The 24,877-nt window shown below is 50.0% G+C and overlaps 1 protein-coding gene across 9 annotated transcripts; it reads right to left on the bottom strand.

The window, feature by feature from the left end:
- Positions 1-13,083: 13,083 nt before the first annotated feature.
- On the bottom strand, positions 13,084-23,920 carry NRN1 (neuritin 1). Of its 9 annotated transcripts, XM_074038904.1 has the most exons (4): positions 18,244-19,141; positions 17,987-18,157; positions 17,427-17,571; positions 13,084-14,297 (listed from the first exon to the last, which is right to left on the bottom strand). In XM_074038904.1, exons 3-4 carry the CDS (start codon positions 17,480-17,482, stop codon positions 14,069-14,071), a joined length of 285 nt encoding a protein of 94 aa, XP_073895005.1. In that variant the 5' UTR covers positions 17,483-17,571; positions 17,987-18,157; positions 18,244-19,141; the 3' UTR covers positions 13,084-14,068. The 9 variants fall into 9 exon arrangements, with proteins under 9 accessions (XP_073895005.1, XP_073895004.1, XP_045246405.1 ...); XM_074038903.1 differs by lacking the exons at positions 17,987-18,157; positions 18,244-19,141 and adding an exon at positions 23,725-23,920; XM_045390470.3 differs by lacking the exons at positions 17,987-18,157; positions 18,244-19,141 and adding an exon at positions 21,794-22,015.
- Positions 23,921-24,877: the final 957 nt, after the last annotated feature.

The following is a 24,877-nucleotide window of genomic DNA, read 5'->3' as shown; positions in this document are numbered from 1 at the left end:
CAAGGTTTCGGCAGTGGCGGTTGTTTTGTAGTAGCTCTGAACTTGCCCAGAAAAACGCATTATTTGAAACAAGCCATTCATTTTGAGAAAGGCTATTGTGTAATAATTTATTTTTCTTTACCCCTTCATCCACAACCATGCAGAGGCCATGGTCATCAAAATAATAGGTCTTTTTTAAATTTTTACTTAGAAGGTTCCAGTTTTTCTCCTGTGGCCATGAATAAGGGAAAATGTAGCAAAGGGAATGCTGACTGGTTTATTATGCAAGTCTGTAGGTGGGATGACTATAAAATAATGAACATTATTTTCATAAACTACGTGAAAACCAGTCTCTTATATTAAGCTTACATAATTACAGCTATGTCATTCTTTATGTTTCCATGTCAATGTTCTCTGTTTCAGATGCCCATCCAAGAGGACAGGAATTGGACTCACTTTGGATAGCCTTGTACAATGCAACCCAGCACCCAGCAACATCCTAAAGAGCCTGTTGACTGCTCTGGACCAAGTGGAGCAGAGCCCTTCCTCCCTTCACTGGAAGGTGGTGGACAAGAAGCATCGGTGCTTCTGGTATTTGGCTCAGTGAGACCCAGGTATTGCAGATCTGCCATCAAAAATATTTGAAAAGCCATATGTGCCACTATTATCCTTCTGCTCCTTTTAAAACCTAACAGGCAGGCCCAACTTGGAGACTTCCAAGAATGAAACACCACCCTCAGAAAACGTGCTAATTGATAGAAGAGTCTGGTTCTACTACATGATGCATTCCACACCTCCTGGGCTTCCCTCTCTAGCTCTTTAGCCTAGTCTCTCTCAAGCTATGATAAGAAAGGCACTGATTATTTCAAAATGGTGCAAATCACCTACTGTTTAAAAAACAAGTTAAATTCCCCAACATGAAAAAAATAAAGTTGTCAAAGACACTGGAATGAAATTTCTGAAGAACCAGCCTTTTCCCACTGTGTCTCTCCACGAAAAGGAAAAGCTAGGCAAGCTTGTTGAAATGATCAGCTTCCTGTGTTCAGCCTGGGTATAGGGTAGCAGGAAACTGCACCCTAATTCTGCACGGACTTTTGTTACTGCCCAAGCACACGGCTCTTGCATGAATAAGTCCTTCTTGAGTACTGGTTACTGACCCTCCTCCACACTTGGTTTGCAGAGGGTATTTCCAGAGTTAGAAGGTCTTCCAGAATTTCAGAAAAATAGCACCAGATACTCAAAAAACCATGGTTTTTCTAAAATAATTAATGGGTTGTCTGTCAGTCAACATTTGGACAAGCTGAGTCTAAGGCTGGCCCTGTAGCTCAGGGGTTGGGTTTCTGCAGTGCCTGTTCTCTAGTTCCTTTTTGTAGTGTTCATCTTTTTAAATAAACTTTGGGCACAGGTTCAGCTAGTGAGAGGCAGGATAACGGAATGGTTAAACACATGGCCTCTGAAGCCAGGCTATCATATTGGGACCTGACTGTCACACCATCTCTGTGACTTAACTTCTCTAGGACTGAGCGTGCTCACCTGTAAAATGGATCACAATAGGGCCAACATCACGGAGACGCTGATGAGCTAAATTAGCTAAGTGAAAAGCAGTTAGAACAGCGCCTGACCCATCATGTGTCCAATGTGTTAGCTCTTCTTAATAGGGGTGCTCTACTACAATTACTGAAAAGGGCTTTATTGTGGCAGCTCATATGAAGAATTTAGAGGTCTATACCTATGGTGGATTCCCAGTCTTTTGGCCGACTCCTGGGATACGTCATGGAAGATGAATGTGGGAGCATCTGAATTCCTCTTTCTCTAATCACTCAGGTTGGCTACTTCATTTTTGAGTAGCCCCTTCAAACACATACATTTTTTCCGCCATTATGTCTGTTATTGTTCCTGGTGATGAGGAGTGTGTTTTAGGCTCAGCTGCATGGTTGCCCTATCTATTAATATATCTTTTCTCCATTGCCAGGGCAGGAAGCCTGAAAACTACGCTTCCCAGACTCCTTTGCCTACTGATTCCTGTTAGCTTCTGCCAATGGGAGGCTCTGGCAGGAGATTGGAAGGTGGGAGGAAAGTTGAAGCAAGGTTTCTCCCTTCAGCTTCTTGGGGTGTCTCCAGCTATGCAAAGGGCAGCATAGTGTCATAATGGTCCTGTTGTGGTTTTCATTTTCCCATTTACTTGGGTTTGAGTAACATTACTTCTCTTTATGACTCTTCTCCTGTTTGTATACTTACTGCTATTTTCCTAAACCATTTCTTGATTGACAGGAATCATTGTTTAAAGACTTTAGATGCTCAAATAATTTTGCTATTTGCTATACAAAATGACTTAAATCTCTAAACTCCTTGTTTTAAAAAATCTTAAAGGTTGGGTGCAGTGTGGCTCACTCCTGTAATCCCAGCCCTTTGGGAGGCTGAGGCAGGAGGATCACTTGAGACCAGGAGTTCAAGACCTGCCTGGGCAACATAGGCAGACCCCTGTCTCTACAAAAAAAATTTAAAAATGAGCTAAATGTGGTGGTGCACATCTGTAGTCCCAGCTACTTGGGAAGCTGAGGTGGGAGAATCACTTAAACCCAGGAGATGGAGGTTGTAGTGAGCTGAGATCATGCCACTGCACTGCAGCCTGGGTGACAGAGCAAGACTCTATCTCGAAAAACGATGACAACAACAACAAAAAACTTACAAACAAAACCTATCAAAACTCACGCGAACACACATGGACAAGCGAACAAACATTACAGATTAAAATGAAAGAATATGCCAGACACACTTTATTAGTTATCTGTTGCTGTATAACAAATTATCCTTAGACAGTGGCTTAAACAGTAATGATTTATTATTTCTCATGGTTTCCTGGGTAAATAATTTCAGAACAGCTTGGCTGGATGGTCTTGGCTCAGGGTCTCCATGAAATTACAGTTAGATATCAGCTGGGGCTGCAACTGTTCAAAGTTTTGACTGGGGTTGGAGGATCTAGTTTTCAAAATGGCTCACTCATGAGGCTGGGAAGTCAGTGCCGGCTGTCAGCAGGAGGTCTCAGTTCCTTTCTACGTGGGCTTCTCCACAAGGCTGCTTAAGTGCCTCATGGCATGGCTGCTGGCTTCCCCCAAAGAAAGTAATCCGAGGGACTAAGGAGGAAACTGCAATACCTTTTATGACTTATCCTTGGAAGTCAAATGTCATTACTTTATTCATAGTCAATTGGATACACAAAGCCAGCCCTGATTCATTGTGCAAACTGACTACACACAGGCACATATACCAGGAGTCAAGTTCACTGGAGGCCCTTTTGGAGGCTGGATCCCATGTGCATAGTCACTGTGTATGCATTAGGTGATAAGCGCATAGTCTGAGTGAAGATGAGACATGGAAAACTCTCCTCTTCAAACAAGGGGTCAGGAAAATTATAGATTTCAATAGTTCCTCGAATGAGATAGAAGGAATGAAAGAAGGAACATGAGTCCTTCAGGTTTCCCTGTAGCCTATGAGAAAATTAAACAAGCTGATGAAATGTTGAGCTAGTTGTTCCGAAAGGCATGAATAGGACGTAGTCAATTGCTTCTTTTCTCTTTCCCTTTTGTTTTAGCCATCACTTTTTCATTCTTTCTTATCTGCATTGCTATGGATGTGTCTGTTCCTTTGTTTCTAACCATTGGTAGGTACTCCATGACATGCAGCCAACAATTTTATGCCTCTACTCACCAGTAATACACACCCATGCTGCCGAGGGGGAGTTTCTGAGGGAGAAAAGGCATTAGCAAGAAGTGGCCCAGAGAAGTGTTGGCATTAGCGACACCTTTATTTATTTAAAATTAGAACATACAACTACATATGTGTGAGGCGGTAAGGACTGGAAATGTTCTTTACTCAGTAATCATCTGTGCCAGGCACAGTGCCAGATACTGTGGGAGGTTCAAAGATGGGTGAGACATAGTCCCTGACCTCAAGGAACATATGGTTTAAAGACAAAATTGATCAGCAGTCATCTAATTGTGATACAAAATTAAGAACAACAAGAGGTTATTGAGGGGCATCCCAATAATTCTGACCAGGGAATCAGAGAAGGGCTCATGCAAGGTTGAGCCTGAGAAGGGTCTTGAAGGAATACAACATGCAAGGGTGGATGGGAGGCATTGAGGTGGAAGTGCAATATATTTTAGCCTGGAAGAACTAAATGAGCAAAGGCATGGAATAGAGGAGGGGATACGTCAGTTGAAGGAGCAAGAAGGAAGTCAGTATGACTGCAGTGCATGAGTGGGAAACACAGAGGGCAGTGGATGGGGAGGAGGCTGGCAAGATGAGATGGGACCAGATCCTGGTGAGTCTTCGGTGCCACACAGGGAGTCAGAGTCACTCAGCAATGATTCAGCAATGGGAAGGAAATGAAGGTTCTTAAAGAAGGGAAATGACATTTTCACACCCATGTGGGAATGGGAGGATTAATACCAGAGACGCTGAGACCAAAATGTGTGTCTCTGGTTGAAGAAATTATGACTATTTTAATTTTTTCCCCTTTGAGTCACCTGCAGTTTCTAATTTTCCCAGTGAATGTGGACATGTGGTGAAAATTTTAAAATAGAATACATAAAATAGTTTTTAAAGGGTAAGATACACATGGGGGAAAAGGAGAAGGCCAATGAGAGTGGAGTGTCTGCCATTGGTAAGGAAGAACCTGGCTCTGGAGGCCACAGGCTGGAGACCAGCCAGGAGGAAGCTGGCAAAGAGGAGAAGGAGAGGATCTCATTCATGTAATCTCCCAATATCTGCTGAGTGTTTGCCTTGGGCTGGGCACTATTCTAGGAACTTGTAGTTGCAGTCATCTAATTGTGAAATGGCTGAGAAATGGAGACATGGCTGAGTGGAGTAAAAGGATGGACAGGGAAGGGTTTTTTTTGGTTTTTTTTTTTTTTTTTTTAGGCTATAAGAGATTTGAGTGTGGTGTTGGTGAGCTCAGGGGAAGGAGCATGTGGGGAATGAAACACAAAATGGCAAAAACAATGGAAAAGATAAAAGATGAGGTCTAAGAGCCAATCAGAAGGAACAACGTCAGGGTTGCAAATGCAGAGTGTGTGTGTGTGTGTGTGTGTGTGTGTACCTGTGTCTTAGAAAATATGTAATTTAGAGAATATATTAATATCTGTATAAATGGGTACACACGAGCACATTTTGGATCTGAATTTATAGTGACTCCTGAAGATAAAGATTTGGGCAGAGTTGGAGGCATTTTTCCCTGCTATCTGTAAAAGTCTCCAAGGGCTCTTCAGAAATAGGAAACAATATACAACAACCCCAATAAACAAAGCAGTGAGGAAATGCGGTTTTCCCCATGGTATGTTCCAAAGAGCAGAAAATATTACAAGAGGATGGGAGAAGAATGGTTACACAGGAAAACATGCTGCACAAACAGTGCGGTGTGAAAGGTAGAAGGTGTACATGATACCAACATGACTGCCAGGCCGGCTGAGAGTACAGAAGCCTCCAGGAGGCCTGGCCGCCGCATGACTGGACTGTCCGGTCTCTGGACAGGGATTGATGGATGTGCCTCCCGTGCGCTTTGATGCTCCTTATCCCCTTCAAAGTTGCCTGTTTTGAAGAATTTGTGTTTGGCCAGAGTTAAATGACCCACTTTGCTTGGGATCTCTCTCCCTGCCTCAGGGAGAACACAATCCAACTTCTTTCAAGCGACAACCTGAGGAGGCAGGCAGAGGACTTTGAGGACTATGAGAGCCATTTTTTATAGTCACTTGCTGAATCTCAGCTGACCCTCCCAGGAAATGGAAAGATTGAGGCAGGCCCAGGCACTGCAGTCTGTGGCAACCAGGTCAGGAAGGTGCTTTGAAGTTAATTATCCAGCCTGGCATCCCCACAGGCTTGCTTGTTTGGTGTTGCTTCTTTCTTAATCAAGAAGAGACTCCCATGCTGGTGTCTTAATGTAAACAAAGCAATTTGTGACTTGATTAACAAATCAAGGATGGACAAACATGTGCTTTTCTCCCTTCTCCTCTTTACTAGGGACTTGGACTATTCTAAGGAGTGTCTCTCGATGTGAAAGGTAGTGGCTGCCTGAGGCTATTCTGGTTTGGTGTCTTCCTTTGTTTCTCCCTTCTTACCATATCCACAGCAAGGGATTCATTCCAGGCATTCCATAGAGACTGAACCCATTCCTTCCGTATCCTGGGAAATGTAAAGGGTGGAAATGCCATTCCCATTAAAAGCACTTCAACATGTGATTTGTCCAGGTGATGAGGTATGTAGCTAATATTAGTCCCTGCGATTCATCAAGAGAATAACTACCTGGTGATAGATTTTTCATGAATGTATCTCAAGTCATCCATCACCGTGACGATGGACTTTTCACATCTGGGCAGGCCTGTGATGGTTACAGAAACTAAGAACTCCTTTAATAGAACTGCATGTCCATTAAATTACTGGAGGGAAAGAAAGCAAATAGGAAGCTCTTGCAGCTAAAAAGAGCACAACAAGGGGGAAAAATAAACAAGATTCTATGACGAGACATTGTGAAAAATCAACACACTTTTTTTTTGTTTGTTGTTAGAAATTCATTCTCCATGTCTTCTTTTTCTCACAAACACCATCACCCCAGATTGAAACGAAGCTGCTGCCTCCTCTGAATACACACATGGACAAAGAAGGGCCCTGAGAAATCCCTAGTACACGTACATCCTGAACGCCCAGGCCTCTCTGGTGTGATGTATTCCCTTAACTAAATTGGTACAGTGCGAATAATGACTTGTACTAGTTTTCTATTTGCAGTTTTAACAAATTACTATGAATTTGGTGGCCTAAATAATATGATTTTATTATCTTGCCATTAGTTTTGAAGGTCAGAAGTCTGACATGGGTTTCACTGGGCTGAAATCGCTGGGGTGCATTTCTTTCTGAAGATACTAGGGAAAAATCAGTTTTCTCGCTTTTTCCAGTTTCTAGAGGCTGCCCAAATTCCTTGGTTTCTGGCCTCTTCCTCTATCTCCAAAGCCAGCAAGGGTGGGATGAATCTTCCCATCATATGACTCTGACCTCTTCTTTTTTCCCTTCCACTTTTAAAGACTTTTGTTATTGCATTGGCCACTAGGGACAATCCAGGATAAACTCCCTATTTTAAAGGCAGCCGATTTAGCAGTCTAATTCCACCTGCAACCTTAATTCTCTTTTACCACATTAACTAACACATTTACAGGTTCCAGGGATTAAGCCATGGACATTTTTGCAGGGACATTTTTCTGCTTACCACAGGACTTACAGTTCTTTGTTGTTGTGTTTTTTCTTTGTGTTTCTTTGCCTCAAAATACTAATAGAACAAGCAAAGAGAAGGGATCTCTTAAAGCAGGTTCCCAAAACAGATTAGCGTTCAAAGGTCAGCTCTCGCTCTTGCTACTTGCTGGTCTTGGGCAAGTTACTAACCTCTCTCCAAACCTCAGCTCATCATCTGTAAAATGGGGTTAATACAATCCGCTTACAGAAATTGCAAAGGAGATGGGATGATGTTTGCAAAGCTTTCTGTAACACCTCACAGGTAGTAAGTGCTCAATGAAAGTTAAAGTTTTTAAAAAGCGTAAATGTGGTGGGGTGGGAATGATGAGAGAGAAGAGACAGTATGATCTGGATCTCTGTACCCTGAACCCCCCCAGATGGTTCAGCCTTCCTTATTGCTCTCCTTGGGTTGGATCCTACTCATAGAAGCCTCTCAGGCTCTCTGGGTGGGAGAGGAAAAGAAAAGTTCAGCTGTCATCTTTGCCGCCCTTGTTCTGTGGTTGCTGTTTTCTTTTCCTTTGCTGCCTCCTTCCATTGCTGGCCCTCCACTGCAGTCAGGCCAGGGGATCGCAGCCTCAGTGCAGAGCTGGCTCAGGCTGAGTGTCCTGAATGGAGGCTGCAGGAGCAGTAGGGAGACACGCAGCTGAGCCCCACCTCTGCCAGTTCACAATCACTCGCTGAGCCAGCCCTGCCTGGTCCAAGCCCTAAACTCCCCAAGGCATTTTGATTAGATTAGCCGATGAGAGCCAGGGTCTTCCAGTACTAATTATGCCTGACCACAAAAGTCACTCCCTGTGCAGCCCTTGCCACTGCTCCTGGGGAGGGGGACCCAAAGTCCAGCTGGCCCTTCCCCACTAGTGCAGGATACTCTGGTGGTGATCAGGGCCTGAGAGGGACCCAAGGAACCTAATGCAGATGGCAGGACAGCCTGACCTTCCAGAGCAGGAAGGTTACTTACTGGGTTGACAAAAAAGGCAAAAAAGTGTCAGCATACAGTGTTGATAAGGATGCAGGGAAACTCCACATCCTTTGGGAAAGTAAACAAACATCTTTTCAAATTAAAAGCACACATACATAACTTTCTGCCCAGCAATTCAACTTTGACCAAACCTATTGTATTGAATAAATAAAAATGCTGGTACATAATGTTGTTTGAACAGGAATATTTATGAACACAATACTTATACAGTACAAAAAAATAAAAAACCTTGAAAAACTTTAATATCCATCAATAGAAGGAATTATGTAACCATTTAAAAGGAGATATTTAACTATTGCTCTTGAGAAATTTGGTTGCAGAGAAATACATATTACAATTTTGCAAAAATGAAATAAAGCAAAACCCAAAGCCAACCTCCATATATGCATGTGTGTATATGTGTATAGCAGCATGGGGAAAGGCGTGGAAGAACACTTATCAGCCTGCTACCATTTATTAGTGGAGGGAAGATGTTTTCTTCCCTCTCTATACTCTGGAATTGCTTCATTATTACAATAACTTCATTACATTTTTCAATGATGGGAGAGGAATTTAAGATAAATGGCGGGAGTGAGGGCAGGGGTGGGGAAGAGAAGTTGTGAAGGAAGATAGAGAAGAAATCATGTGCTGGAAGAACCTGGCCACTCCAGTTGGGGGTTTGCAGAAAGAAAAGCCAGGAGTCTGGCCTGGACACTGAGCAGGGTGGGGTGGAGTAGAGTCGGGAGGCAGTCAGTGTTGAGTGACCTAGCTATTTGAACTCAAGGAGCTTATCTAGAGCATCCTTTGAGAAGGCCAGAGAGGACCATGGAGCACTGAGTAGTAGCCTGTAGTAAGAGGAATTTAAAACGCTTTACCATAAAGAATAACTGCTCCCAAAATAGTAAAAGAATGAGGTTCTCAAGGTTATTTTGAAGAATTTGGTGAGATCCACCTGAGGAAATTAAATTAGTAACACCTAGCAGGAGGTAACTGGCATGTTGTCTGAAGGAACTTTACCTATACTATCTCATTTCATACAAGGTACAATCCTATGAGGTAAGCGTGATTATCCTTATTTTACAGAGGAGGAAACTGAGGTATAGCGGGGTTCAGTAACCCGCCCATGGTCATGCAGGTGGGCACAGAAGTTTTCCGGCTCTGAAGTCCTGGCTCTTGGAAGCCACACTGAAGGCTGTGTCCTTCCAAGGTTCAAATCTGGACAGAAAGATTACACTGTCCTCCCCTCACCCGGTGGGGATGGAGTGGGGAGAAAGCGCCTTCTCCATGCGCGTGCCAGGATCGCCGGAGTTCGGTGGGGCCAAGCTGAGGTTCGTCTCCTGGGGCTGGGCAGGGTTTGGGTTCGCTTTTCTCACGCCGGCATTCGGGTTTGGGGGCGGAGGCTGCCCAGGCGTTACCCTCCAAAAGGGCCTCTGCAGGGGGTGCTTTCTCTACACTGTTCTTCTCTTGGGTAGTGGAGGGGTTGGTGGGGGAACCACAAGCTACAGGATTACAAAGTTCCTAGACTCCCTAGCCTAGGGAGGTACAATGACTTGGGACCCGGTGTGGAGATGGGGGTGGGGTGTCTTCCGGAGCCCGAAGCAGGCATCCTCAGCCCGCTCCTTCCCGTTCCCGTCCCCCACCAACCCCCCACTCACCACTTCGTTTTCACATCTGGGGGGGGGGGGGCGGGGGGCGGTGATGGGGAGGAGACCAACGCTTTCATTTCCCTTGGTAGGTGTTCTGAGTGGTCAGAGATCCAGGGATCCTTCCCTGGAGTGCCCCTGGGTCGGGCGATAGACCGCTCCAGAGGATGGACAGCCGGCGAGCAAAGCTAGAGTTCGTGTATTGTAGGGAAAAGTGGGGGTGGCGAGGAGAGAATGGTTGAATACCTTCCTGATATTTGAGGGAGAATTCGGCAAGGGGGAAATCTCTGGTTCCATCTTTGCCTGATTCATCGGATTTCCTGGGGTGGGGTTCGGGAAAGGCCTGGGTGCTGGCGCTCCTGCCTCGGTCCGTCCAGCACCAACACTCCAGGCCCCTGCGGCCCTGGCCCTCTGGGGTTCTGATTACAGTGGAAAGATCTTGGGATCCGCTGAAGGAGAACCTGTGTCGAGATTCTTGTGCTCATTTGCTTCTCTGGGGGTCCTGAATGAAAATAAGTACCGAGGTCATCTTTGGTCCTTAGCTCTGGCCCAGAGCTCTATCTCCGTCTCCAAGTTTCTCCATCATCTCCTTCTGTGTTTCAGGTGATCGCCCACCTCTCTTCCCTTCTAACTCTACTTCCGGATCTTTTCCCCCCTCCTTTCTCCCTGTGTCCCCCATTTTCCAGGCGCGAATCCTTTTTCTCTTGCCAGTTTCCTCCCTCCCTCCGATTTCCTTTCCCACGGGCCCTGGAGTTCCCTGGGCCCAGGCCAGGCTCTGGAGCTGGCCTGACATGTTCACAATAAGGATTGTAAGACACTGCACTCAAGTGAACTGCGTTGTCTTGAACCTACTCGGTCAGGGGATGTGATGAAGGAGGGCCTTCTCTAATCCCAACAGCTCCTCAAAGGCTCGAAGCCAGCCTGAGTGGGCCACTTGAAGAGCCACGGGCGATGGGAAGATACGGAGAGGCTGCTCCGACGTGGGGAGGAGATAGGTATGACGATGTCCTCTGTGCGTCAAGCCCACTCCGTCCCACTCCCAATACTCCCACCACCTCATCAATGGGGCATGCTTGCCCTGGTTAATGTCATCTCCCTGCACTGCCAACAAGGCTAGCCGCTTTGCTGCTTAAAACAGATAACATCAAAGAACATATGGAGATGTCATCATGATTAAACAGCAAATTATAGTCGAAGACGGTGCGATAATAATCTAAACAATCACCACAAGAAGAAACGTTCTCTAACGCTCCAGTTGCAGAAGCCTGCTTTTCCAAGACTAGCGGCCCTGCATTCCCAGGGATGTCTCCGTGCTCACGTGAGCGTGGCCCTCGGTTTGGGACAGGCAAGGGAGCCCCAGACAGGACAATAAGGTTTGGAGATTCCCGGGGCGACCTGGGACTCCGTGGCGTGGGGGCTTGGAAGCGCGTGGAGGGGCTGAGAGAGGGGAGAGGGCGCCCTTCCTCTAGGGCGGCCCCGCCTGGGAAGCAGTCGGAACCGCAGTAGGAGCCGGGGGTTCCTAGAGAAGAACCCTGTTGGGAGAGCAAAAGAGCCCGCGCTCCCAGTCCCCGCCCCCTCGCCCCTTCTGCCCCGCCCTCAGCCTGCCTCTTCCTAGATCTTCCAGGAGATTGCTTTCTGAGTGGGAAGCCCGCGCTGCTAGGGGAGGGGCGTCCTCTGCGGGTCGTGGGGGTCTCCCTTCTCCCCACAGTCGGAGCAGAAGGGCGCCTGCCTTTTATTTTGACAAGCAGTGGGCTTGGTTGTGAGCACTTGTTTGCCCCCAATATGCAGAGAAAAAGATAGTGATAGGAGGCGGCGTGCTATGATGGCAAAAATGGAGAAGACCCTCCCTCTTTATCCCGGTTCTCCTCCTCCTCATTACATAGATTCGTATTTAAGATAAGCACAGACATTCTAATTTGAATTCCAGGGGTTGAACTCAAGTTAGAATCATCCTATTTATACGCAGACCGAAAATAACCATTGAAAGGAAACCAACAAAATGCAACTATTTTCCAAAACCCCGAGCGTTTGCTGGTGGGTGACCACCCCGCGCAGGTAGCGAGGTTCTGCTTTGGTTTTGACGGAGAACCCGGGATCGACCGAGGAGGGGACTGGGTGGGAGTTAGCGGGCGAAACGATTCCCCAGAGAGGCCCCGAGCGGCGCGTGCGTGAGCGCGCGGCCGTAATATATGCTGCCATTAAGAATCGTTGCAGCTTCCAGCGCTCCGGGCGCAGGGACGCATGTGTTGCTGGAATTCAATCCGTGGGGGGAATGCAGATTGGGCTGCGACCCACTGGGTTTGATTTATGAAAGGTTACACTAGCGATTGTTTACACATTGCATTTCAGAGCCCGGGCGCACCCTCCCCGCAGCGGACGGCGGGCTTCTCCGTGTAGGAACCTGCTGCAGCCCCCTCGGTCTCCCTCTATTCTCCTCCCTTTCTCCCACCCCCAGGGCCCCCGCAGCTTCCTCCCACAGCCACCTTCTCCAAGAACTCAGATTTCGATTTCGATTTCTCTGAACCCATAGACCTACATGCAGTTCTTTCCCCCCGCCCCCACCCGCCTACTCCAGGCCTACAGCCCCCGGACCCGGGTCGCCTCTGCCCCTGTTTACTCCGGAATGTTTACTTCTCCGTAAGGCCATGCGGGGCCTATAAATAGGAGAGGTGGAAGCAGCCCCACTGCCAGATCAATAGGGCCCGTCTCCTCGCCATTTCAGCTGAGCTATCTTATTAATTATGAAAGGATTCACCTGATCCCTGCCGGGGAACACAGCCTCTCGGCCCCTCTGCTGGAGCCCTTAATGGCGGTTCCTTCGCAAGCTGCCTCTGGCCACCGCAGAGGAAGAGGCGAATCGTGGTTAGGGCCAGGCCTGCAAGGATGGTGGTTAGGGCTCCGACCCGCCTGAGGCGGGGGCAGCCGGCCGGCCACTGGCATTGTCTGCCTGTGCGAGCAAGCTCAGTTTCTGTAAACCTCAAATACAACGAATCTCTGCTTTGTAATTAATTAATTTAAAAACAACTTTCATTTTCTCTTTTTTAAGGGAGCAGGGTTTTGGGGAAGTGGCCAAGTGGCTTAAGTGAGGAGGGTCTGCTTGAAGGTGGCAGGTTTCCAGCGGCTTCCTGAAGAGGTGAGCTTGTCACTGGCATCCTGTGTCCCTCCAGGTACCCTGAGAACTGGGCCAAGGAAGCAGGTTGGGGTAGGAAACAAACGACACCCCCATTTCAAACAATAACTTTTATTTTATACTTCTCTATACTTTGTAGCAAATCTTTTTTTGCTGAATTTAATTTATAATAAACTTTTTAAATTACATCTCTCTCTTTTTTTTTTTAAAATCAAGGCTCTTTTATGTCAAAATCTTTTTTTAGCTATATTTTAGATTAACATTTAACGTCCCCCCCTTGTGATCTATACCGTTGGATATTCAGGTATTACTGTGTGTGTAACAGCTAAAACAAGAGGGAGGAGGGAAAATTAAAGGCAGTGAACTTGGACGGATGCATCAACAACAGCAGATAAAGCTAACCCCTCAGTGACCATAGCAGCCTGTCTTCTGGAAGCCTTGACTCTTACCCCAGAGATTTCCTCAGCCCCTTCCCTCTCTCCCTCCTGTCCTCCAAACACAAAGCCAACAGTCCGTCCTTTCGCTTTTCTTGAGGAGAAATGTGCAGTGGAAATGATCAAAACAAGATACTGTGGAAGAACGACGTGAGCGTGAATTATTCACCGTATGTTTCGTCCGTGGACATCTCTCTTGAATTCATTCCCCTGGCCTTCTCCTCTCCTCGCCTTCCTATTAGGAGGAGCCCATCATTTTTCATGTTACTAGCATGATTAATATAGTAGGTGGCCCAGGGCCGTTCCTGAGATTCTTTTGCCAAACAAACAAAAAAAATATTTAATAATAATAAAATTTAAAAATGGGGTGGGTTTGCCGTTTTCTTATTTGTGTGTGAAGACGGACTAAAGCTGAGGTCCGATTTTGGCTGTGCTTGCTTGCTCACTGATTGGTAACATTTGGCAAATAAAACACAAGAAATCAAACGAAATAAAAAGGAGAACCAGGATTTCCCACAATCCTATATGAGTGTTTTCAGCATCACAGAGAATCACAACGTCCCCAAAGAACGAATGGATCTTCCTCTCGATTTCCGGGAGCATGGAGTGAGTGTGAGTGGGCGCGTGGGGGGAGCTGGCCCCACGCTCAGAAGGAAAGCCAGGTCGCTAAAGCTGCCGAGAGAGAGACCAGGAGCACGGGGAGCGCCGGGAGCAGAGACCCCGCCGCCCCGTTGCCGCTGCCGCAGAGTTCGAATAAGCTGCCTTGGATGTTGAGGTTTTTGGATTCTTTTCTCAGTTTATCCCACATATCTTTCGCCCCTTCCTGGCAATCCGTAAGGGCTGTGACCGTGCAGCTGTGGAAATCCTCCCAGTATCTGGTGAGGAACAGAACAAAACAGAAGAAGCAGGTTCACTTGGGGCGCCGGGAGGACCCCGGGCCTGCACCCCTGCGCCTCCCCGCTCGCGGCCCCGCAAACTTCCCAGGGTGTCCCCTCCCTACCTTCTCTTCATCGCCCTGGCGTCTGGGCTGCGCAAGGTCTGGACTCGTGGGACCTCCGCCTACGCCAGAAGCGGCTGTCTAAAGCGGGGGTGGGGGGACGCCCCCTCCTGCCTGGTTTTCCCTTCCAGATGCGGGGAGAGGACTCGGCAGCCGGGAGCCGGGTCGTGCACCCGCTGCGGCGCGCTGGCACCTCGGCCTCCGCAAACAGATTGCTCGCCCTCCTCGGGGAAAGCTAGGAAAACAGTGCTAAGCCTCGCAAGCTGCCGCCCATTAATGCCTCTTAGCTTGCAAGACGGGTTACTAGCTCTGAGCACTGCCCTCCCCTCGGGGCTTCTTACATTCTCCTCCCCCAAGCCCCTTCTGTCTCCCTCCTTCTCCACGCCGCGGTACTCTCGCCTTCGCCCTCATTCTTTCCCTCCACCCACTACCTCTTCCTTTTGTTTTCCATTCTCCTTATTTTCCGTTTCTTTCTTTTTCCATTCCGTCTGCTTTCCTCTCTTCTGTTCCCCACTTCCTCTTCCTCCTCCCCCCGGCCTGCCTCGATCCTCCTTGCTCTCCACAGTCCCCGGCTCAGATTCGGCCTGGAGACTCCTGCCTGCCTCTCTTCTCCCCAGGCTCGGTGAGTGTTAGTGGCCAAGCACCTGGGGCCGGCTTCGTAGCCTTCATCTGCTCTTGCAAATCCCAGTGCCACAGGCCTGCGCGTTGGGTCCCTCCTCTTTCTCCCTCCCCAGTCTTTTCCGTGGGCTTGGGCCTCATGGGGCTTCCTCACCACAGTTTTCAGGGTGTAGCGCCAGCCCCCAAGGCCGGAACTGCGGTGAGGGCGTGGTGCCCACCGCTGCCAACCCTCGAGGACCCCCCCACATTCTGTCCTCCTCTGGCGGTCAGTTCCCGGAGACCGGCGCCTAACTCAACCACTTCCTCCTCCCAGGCTCAGCTCCTAGACCCGCCCCCACAACCTTCATCCAACCTGTCCCTTTTGATTGTCCCCCTTTCTTCTGAAAACCCAAAATAGATCCTGAGACTAAATATAATCCCAACCCGTGATCGATTCCTGGGGCGCTGTCTCCTTTCAGAGCTGGGTCGATCTGTGCCTCTCTGTAACTCCGGGCTGGTCCCCACCTCCCCTGAGCCTTGAGCACCAGGTTACCGGTGCCTGCCCTCCACACAGTTTGGTTGTATTTTCTCCTCTCTTTCCCTTCTGCTCGCTGGCCTGGACTGTAAGCACATTGAAGGCAGGCACTGTGTTAATTTATGAGTACTGGAGGGACACGGGGCTTCCAGATTCCTCAACTTGTAATAAACAGCAATATTTGGACATTAGGAGGCCCAGGGAGGACAGCTTTCCTGCAGAGAGCCTGTGGAATCACCCCTGCTAAAGGATGCCTAAATTGCTCTTTTCTTTATGCATGCCCAGATGGGGGCAGAGTCCTGAGGGACCTGGTAGAGAAGGATAGACTCTACCCGGGGCTGGGCAGAGGTGGGCTTCAGCTCCGTGTTGAGCAACCAGCTCCCCCAACTGAGTAGGGCCGGGACCTAGCCATGGCTTGTGACCTCAGGGAGGAGTTCTTACTTTCCTGTTTTCCAAGACAAAAGTTCTGCTTAAAATTAAAATAGCTTGGAATAAATAAGTTCCAACAAATGACAGAGGATTCGGGAGCTGTTCTATATGCAACCTTTTCTTATCCTTATAGATACATTCTTATCCATCACGAGGCTTTTAGAATTAAATGCCTTTGTTCCTTTCATGATAGGAAAGCACTAGCCACTTAGCCGCTGTGGCTCCTAGTAGGCACTGGGGCATTTAGGAAACAGAGTAGCAAAATTGACACCCATTTAAGTTATCAAAACCTAAACAAACATCCCTCCTTCCACCATTCCCTTTTGCCCCAGGTGGGGAGACAGGAGAGCCTTCACAGTATTACAAATGATGCCATAGAAAATGGTCACTCTAACCTCAGGGAATAAGGGGCATAACCTGCCTTGGCTTTACTGGAAGCGTTATTGTGGGGCTGGGGGAACACAGCTGTTTTTTGTAAAATAAAACAGTGTGTGTTGCAGAGGATGGGGGTGATTTCTAAGGTCTGCAGCAGCTAAATTGCTGCAGGTCCACTGCAGTAGTGCTCTGCTGGTTCCCTTATTGCTAGTGGGAGCAGTGCTTTCCAGCCAAGCTCTGAGAAAACACCACTGGGCCTGGCTATGAACTCCTACCCATCTCTCTTTACCTTTGAAGCTGTCCAGGTCTGGGGACACTGTGCCAATGTGCAAGGGGGCGAGGGAAACAAGGAGAGTGGCTATTCCAAACCTCGGAATCTGCTGTAAACTCAACAGCGACTATCACTGGACTACCACCTGGACTTACTCTTTTTGGGTAAAGTCACTGGCACACAATAAGACAGTGTTTCAGCCTGTCTGCTAGAAACAGGAAGGGGGACCCGTGTCTCCTTGCCTGTGCCGGCATTTCCTTGATGTGTGTTACAGGGGCGTTATGTCGGGAGAAATGGACAGATGAGACGAGTGACTTTCCCTTCAGGCAAATGTAGTATTACCCCCAAACAATCCTCAAATCCAAACTAACTGTTCTTCAGAGAATACCTGGCTCGCTCGTTCACGCAAGAGAAAAGAATGATAAAGATTGCTACGAGGCAGAGAGATTTTGCAGCATCAAGAACCTGTAGCAACTCTTCAGGGCCCTTGCCCTGGGTCCCAGCACGCTGAGCATGCGCACCTCTGTGCAAGCCTGTGAGGCCGCGTAGAGCTGGGACTGGGTCTATGTTGAAGGATCCTCCCCTATATCCCACCCCGGGCTGTGGGATCCCCTTGGGAAGTGCAGGTTCTAACCCGGGGGCCTGGTCCTAGGCCTGGGGTTTGGAGCCAGAAGGCAAGAGTGAGCAGATTCGGATTCGCGCTGGCGCTGAACGCTGAGCGCAGGCGGGGAGGCTCGGCACTCTCCGACCTCAGTAGCTCCCTCAAAACCGAAGTCCAACCGGCCAGAAAGGACACTTACGTGCACACGGTCTTGATGTTCGTCTTGTCGTCCAGGCCCTGCGGGTAGTTGGCCATGCTGTCGCCCAGCTTGAGCAAACAGTCCGAAAAGCCCTTGAAGACCGCATCGCACTTGCCCGCTGCTCTCACGGCCTGCACCAGATACGCTGCGGGGAGGAGGGAACACCGGTCAGCAGCGCCACGACCCCGCCCTGCCGCCCCACTGCCCTTCCCTGTGCGACCCAGGCTCCGCGCGGCCTCGTTGCATCGGGCGGCCTCTCTCAGTACCCAGCCTTGGGGCGCGCCAGTGTTAAAGGTGAATGAAATACTTGACCCAGGAATGCCCGACCTGCGGCTAACGCTGCGACTAGTGCAGATTGTCGGTGCGTGAGCAGGTGTGGGTGGGTGGGAGGTAGGTGAGTCGATTCCTTTCCTCCAGCTCCCTCCCGCATCTCGCTCCATATCTTTTTCTGTTTCCATCGCCCCCTCTTCTCACCTCCCTCATCTCTTTTATTTCTCTTTCTCCTCACTGCCTCCTTCGTCTCCCAACACTTCCCCAGCAAGCCCTGTCACAGCTCTCACAATGCGATCTTCCATTTTGAGGTGACAGAAGGGGTCTCGGCTGCAGCGTGCGGGGGCGAGAACGGGGTGGGGAGACGGCAGGGCGTGGGGTCACGCAACTGAACCCAACGCCACATCACGCGAATAAGCCTCAGGCTTGGCGCTCTGTCCTTGGTGGGCGCTCAGCAAACGCTGCTGAATGAATGAACGAATATAGTCCCCGGAAGCCACCAGCAGTCACCGAAATGGATTGTTTCATTAAAAAACCGATTGCCTACCGTGGACTCTATTCCGAGTAAGACCCTCGGATGCACCCTTTCCCGCCCCACTGGAAAGAGGGCAACCTAGGCGTCCTGAGACCTGGCGCGGGTGATGAGTGGTCTGGAGCGGAGAAGGCCAGAGGCCGGGCGGGGTCACGGATGAGTCTGCCCTGGTCGTCTCCGCAAAGGCCAGATCCACGAACCTCGGGCCTCCTTCTCTCCTCCTCCTCTGTCAGTCACTCGGCTCCCCAGACACCCTTAACAACCCACCCGCCCGCCAAAAAGCCAGCCTCCACTCCGGACAGCAGCGGGGAGAGGCTGTTCTTCTCCTGGTCCCAGCCTGGCTGCTGAAAGTGAGCTCGCCGCGGCCCGGGGCTCCTGGCCCCAGCTCAGGACTCCCTGCAGAGAGCGGGCAGGGATAAAAGCTGAGCGGCGGGAGGAGGAGGAGGAGGAGGAGGAAACACAGGCCGCACGAAGGTCCAAGCCCCAAGCCCCTGACCTCTGGGCGGCCAAGCCCCGAGGCGCGGGACGGAGAGACAGGCACCAGGCTGCGGTCGCGCGGCTGTGGCCATCTCTTTCCACCCTGAGGCCGACGAACCCGGCTGGAAGCTGAGTGCCCAGCGGCCCAAAGCAGCCCGGGCGCGGGGAGGGCGCCAGGGAAACACAGCTTTAGGGCGGGGAAGAAAGGGTGAATCTCAGAATCGAAATTCGCACTGGCACCCACGACCCTGGGCTCCGGCCTGGTCCTCAGCCGCGTTCTGGCGGCTGGCTGCGTTTGTGTGTGAATGTGTCCCGGGAGGACCAGATACCTCACTCCCCCGTTCCCCCACGCGGGTCCCTGTCCCCGAGCGCCGGGCCAAACGCCGAAAAGGAAGGTGACCGAACCCGCAGCAGCTTCCGAGAACGTACCATTTGCAAAGAGCTGCAGGAAGAGCGAGGCGGGCCTTGCGCTTTTTAATCCGGAACGGGAAGCGCCGGGGAAGGGACCAAGGTTAACTTCGACCTCCCCTGGGGCAGATACGTAAACCTTCTTAAACCTCCGGGTTCACCTTACAGCGAAAATTAAGTACCCTGGCGACTATAATACTAACAAATCGAACACTCACGTAAAATCTTAAGAATAAGCGAATCTTTGTTCTGATAGAACTCGTTCAAAGTGGGAATACACTCCACACGTCTTCCTCTATAACGCATGTCAGAAATACAGCTTTGAAGCGAAGAAACGAAATAAAATAAAGTCCAATCTCCCCGTCCACGTCTCTCCTCACCCCTTGCCTACACCCCCAAAACTCGGCGGCGAAAGAAACCCCTAAAATGCACTGACATTTTTTAAGGGGAATTGGGGCTCGCCGGGGGCGGGAGCTGTCTTGTCACGTTATCTTCCCAGGAGCTGCTGGAGAAGACCCTGCACACCGCGCATGTGTGAGTGTGTGCGTGTGTAAAATAAGAAGTCGTGAACATTTCTGTCTTTTAAAACTGTGACTCCTTAGACTCTAGCCTTCTCTGGGAGGCCGGGAGGCTGCGCGCGGGACGGGTTTTGCAGGCGCACGCGTCCCAGCAGGTCGCAGCCCGTGTGTCCCTCGCTGTCCTTCCTGAACTCCGCTTAGGCGAGGCTCTGGCGGGTGACCCGGGCTCCTTCGCTGTCCTCTCTGCCGTCCCTTTCTTGTGCTGTTTTCGTCCGTTCATTCATTCGTTCGACATCTCATTCATTCCGAGTTTCCTCCTGCCGAGTCTTCTTTCGTGTCCACCACACTCTTCTACCTCCCCGCCCCCCCAACCCCCACTTTTCTTGCCAAATGTCAATGATTTGGGACAGCTCTCAGCCATGAATTAATAAAGACCGAGGTTCTGGTGCAGGAAAGGGCAGACATTCGGGAACAAATACGCTCAATTTCAATTCCACAGCCAACAAATAGTCATTTTTGGACCGAGGTTAATGTGTCCAAAACGCGTCCCTCAGGCACGACCACCGTCTTTTTTTTTTTTTTTTTTTTTTTTTTCCCCTCCAAACCTCTCAAAGTAAGGTTATTTCCTACCGGGAAAACAGAGTCCCAAATCTTGTCCGATTAAAATTTCTATCTCAAAAACAACCCTGTCTCCTGCTCTCTAAAGATTCAAAGGTTTGTTGCAAAATGCCACATTCACTTATTTCCAACATTTAAGACATTTGCTGCCATTAGAAATATTATTTACAGCAGCACTTTTCACTAATGTCAAAGATTCAAAACAACCAGATTTAAAGCATTGTCGTTTTTTAGAACTAAAGGAAAACACCAATATCCTGCATTCACACACTCTAAAATCCTTATAATGTTTCTGCAAAAGAAGATCAGATACTCAAAATCATGTCAGTTGCATAAAACCCCACTGTAAAGAATCCATTTTAATGTCTAGAGAACTCCAAACCTTGTTTTCCTTCACATTTCTTATGGAAAAAACATGTTATGCATTCTCCTTTCTTGTCCCAAACCAATTACCTAAAGCACCCCTCCCCCCAATACTGCAAGGATTTGTCTGCAAAGAATGCCACAGCCTGAACTGATAGGAGGCAACAATTCCGTTTCAGGAGTTTCTTTTTTTCCCCCCTGTTGTCCATTCTATTAATAACCTGCTTCACTTTCACTTTTAGGCCACGTTAATTAATGTTCTGACCCCGCGTCAGAGAAGAGGGTTTTCTAGTGCCCTCTTGTATATCTTTTCTTCATTCTGGATGGTAAAAATGTGAACTTTAAGAGACCCTTGACAGCGTAACTACGACTCAACATTCCTTAACATAAAATGGGGAGTAAATAAATCCTTCCACAACCAACCTCAAACAAACAAAAATAACAAACACCCGACATGACATATTCCAAATACTTCTTAACCCTTTCCTATATATATAATACAGACACCAATGTGTAAAGTAGCAGACAAATGCGCCTAGAAAAGTACATCTACGTAATTTTGGCTGAATTCATCCTCTTCAATGGTAAGCATATTAAAATATTTGGTCTGGAGTTCCCTATCACTCTCGGTTTGCCCACCAGCAGGGTCTGCGGTAGCGGTGCAAACGCTGCAGCTAGGATATAGGGGGGAGGAGGGGCGGGAGAATGACAAAGTTCTAAATGCAGCAGTCTGAGCCCTGGAATATCTTTGCTTTCTGCACATAAACTTTCCAGTCCTGGCTGCCTAGCCATTTTGTTCCTGCATTCACCTTTAGACTCTTCAAAATAATATCTTGCAGTATCGCAGGAGCCAGTACATTGCCCCAGAGAGCACCAAACCTGGTCTAAACCCAGAAAGGGAAACAAAAATGGATGTGTGCTTTGGGAAAAGGTGGAAAAAGACCCTGTCCAGAAAACGTCCGGTCGTACACATTTCCTGGCGAACATTTGGAATCTATAGCTTTAGGAAAAACCGATCTGGGACGCGCTAGTCCCCAGGAACTGATGCCCCCACCCTCGGGGGTTTGCCGGCTTCTCCGCACCCTGGGGCAGCCGCGGGCCCGCCAGTCCCCTTCCGCGCTTCGGGCCGGGGCAGGCTGCCTCCCGCCTCCAACCTCCAGCCGGGCTGAGCGGCCACTTACCTATTTGCACCGCGAGGATCAGTGAAATATATCTGCCGTTCAACTTAAGTCCCATCCTACGTTTAGTCAAACCATTTGCGACCGCAGACCTTTAAATAGTTAGTTTAGAGAACGCGGGGGAAAGCCGAAAAATAGGCATTGCCAACAAGTTCCGGAGCGACAGAGACTTTATGCACGGGGAAGGCAGAGGGAGGAGAGAAAGAGAGGGAGCGAGGAAGAGACAGAAAGAGAGAGAGAGAGAGAGAGAGAGAGAGAGAGGCTGGGGGGGGGGAGAGCTGGGAATGGTTCACTCCATTAGGAGGGGGCGGAGGAAGTACAGCCTCACGCCCACGAGCAGGCCTGACGTGGGGGATGACACGGAATGATTTTTTTTTTTTTTTAATATAGACACCTTGGTAGAGAATCGCCATTTATAGTCATCAGAAACTGGAATTAATCAGATATCTCCAATTAATGTGCGATCTGAATGAAATTTTGCCTCCCGGGGGTGACCACTTCCCTGTTTTAGCGGTCACCCCTGCCTCTTCCTCGTTCCGGGGGCCCCCCCAACCCCGCCCCCTCCCTGCGCAGAACAGGGGCTCCCCCTCCCTTCCCCGCCAGGAGCTGGGGAGTCCTGGCGCGCCCACTCGATTGTTTCAACCTGCTCCCCCTCCTCCATCAGCACCACAGAGAATTCAGCCCTCTCTCTACGAAGCAGGGGGGTTTAAAGGAGCGGGAGAGGGAAAAACAGCTAAGCTGGCTCGATTAATTCGAAAGCCCTCCTCGGCCGCCCGCCCCCTGCGCTTGCCTACCCTCTTTTTCTCCAACCCAGCAGCTGAGCTCTGGGCGCAGCCTGCAGCGCGTGAGCACGCAGCCCGGCCCCCCGCACGAGCACACACACACACACTCACACACGCGCGCGCGCACACCCGCCAGCCGCGCCGAGCGCCCCCATGCCCGCCTGCACACAAGGCATGCGAGCGCGCGCACACGCCCAGGCCCCGGGGGTTTGGTTTGCACACGTGGGACCCCAGAAATATACACCGAATGTCCTCTGTGAATTTTACCACCTCTGACGCCCCAGCGGGCCACAGGCCTTTTCAAGGGACACAGCGACACCTGTTTTAGAGGGCGAGTAGGGCACCGGGGAAGGAGTCTCTGATACGACAATTTTCGGATACTAGTGATTTACCAATCGACTCTCAGCGCTTTAGGAAATTTCCAAGGCAAGCACTAGTGTGCGGACTTCTTTCTAATCTTGATGCGCCTCTTGGGGTTATTTGTTGGGCTACACACACACGTACCCACACGCACACACGTATATCACGTACGCACACGCACACCCGGACCCACACACACCTGCACTGTCTTTTGATGCTCGGCACAGACCCTGCGTGGGTGTTGCCTACCCTGCAACAGAATACTTCTGCAGCTGGGTTTGCGCTCGGTGCAAGGTGCTATCGACCACAGCTTGAGTCAAAATCGAAAAATTAACAGGGCTCTTTCCTTTCTAAACGACTTTAAGCTCTGGTTTTCTTCCCTTCTTCTGCACCAAACAGAAAAACAGAAGTCTAAATTGTAGCGTCTTTAATAAAATGCTAAAGAAGGCATTGGCCAACTTTAATCCTTAAGCCTGTGGAGAGAGAAAAATGAAAACGACCCCCAAAATTTTGCCAAACTACACTAGAGGACGTCAAGCTGTCAAACTGTAGAAATGCAAACGGATTAAGGAGAAGCATTGAATTTGCTTCTCCAGGCAGCGTGCCCTCCAGGGCCAAATTTTTCGTCCCCATACTCAGACATTTGGAGATGCATAGACAGAGAAAGGGGGAGAAAGGTGCAAAATAACGGGGGTAGGACAGGCTATGGAGGGTAAGGAGCTGAGGGGGAGCCGCGGGGGTCCTATTGCAGCACTTGGCTACGTGAGGTGTCTGCAATGTGCGGCTTCTTACCCACGTCCCGCGGGAGCCGCAGACTCCCAGGCAGCCGCCCTGGCCCTGGAGGCGGAGCCACGTCGCCCCGCCCTGGTTATGTCACCCGCCTGCGGGCGGGGCGGTTGGGGGCTCGCCTTCCGGCGTTCAGGGGCACAGTGGTGGCCCCGGGTGTTTCCTTTCCCCGAGCTCGGAGGCTCCGGGAAGAACCGAAAACGTGGGCGGACAGGGGGCGGGGCGGGGGCTGGTGGCGAGAGGGGGGCGTTTCTCGGACCCGCCCCCGACGTCTTCCAATGGCAGGGCAGGAGGCTTTCCGAGGGGCGGAGCCTCAGGGGGGTTGCCACGCGGCCCTGCCCACGGCTCCGCCCCGCCCCCTCGGGGTTCCGCGTGGGGCCGGCCCAGCTTTCGGGGACCTGGGCACCAGCTGAGGGTCCTCCACCTTGCTCAGACTCGTGCAGAGCCCAGGCTTGGGGGTGGCTTAAGGTTTTTTGCCCTCAATGTCCTTGCCTTCCTCCTGCTTATCCACCTGGGATCTTTTCAACATCATTTTCTGGGATCCTCTCCAAACCCTCCCCTATAACTCTGAGTGTGGGGCGCTGGGGATGTGGAGTAGGCAGGACTGAGGGCCTCAAAGAAGCGGGTCAACCCTCGCGCGTGCGCACTGCCGCCGGCGCCGCGCCCCGGGCCGGTCCAGGTCTTGCCCTTGGGACGTGGCTGCGCCGCACCGCCCTACCCCGGGAGGGAACCCCCGCTGACTTTTTCCTCTCTTCGCTTTCTTCCCCAGGCGTCCCAACCTCCCCTCATGGGCGTGAGTCTTTTTTAAAGTGAAGAAGAGAGACGCGAACAGAGTTAGTACTCTACACAAATGATTTTCCGGGTAGATAGATGCACATGATATTTTCTTTTTAAAAAATTTCTTATCTTTTAAATTACAGGTCGTTCTGCAGTTAAGGTTCCATGCAGGGTTGATTCTTCGTAGTTCTTTAATTAAAGGATATTGCAGTTCATGGTTGTCAACGCATGCTGTCTGGGAACGGTAGCATCCATGGTTGGAGGTGGCTTTGGAGAACGTTCCCTCCTTTATCAATGTGAAAAGCTCATCTCACATCATATTTGAGGTTGAAGGTGCAGTGGAAAGAGCAGTGAACGGGGGCAGGGAAACCCAGCTCACAGG

This window comes from Macaca fascicularis, chromosome 4 (assembly GCF_037993035.2).
Source record: "Macaca fascicularis isolate 582-1 chromosome 4, T2T-MFA8v1.1".
In the NCBI taxonomy this organism is placed as follows: domain Eukaryota; kingdom Metazoa; phylum Chordata; class Mammalia; order Primates; family Cercopithecidae; genus Macaca; species Macaca fascicularis.
This window is presented reverse-complemented; position numbering and strand designations above follow the sequence as displayed.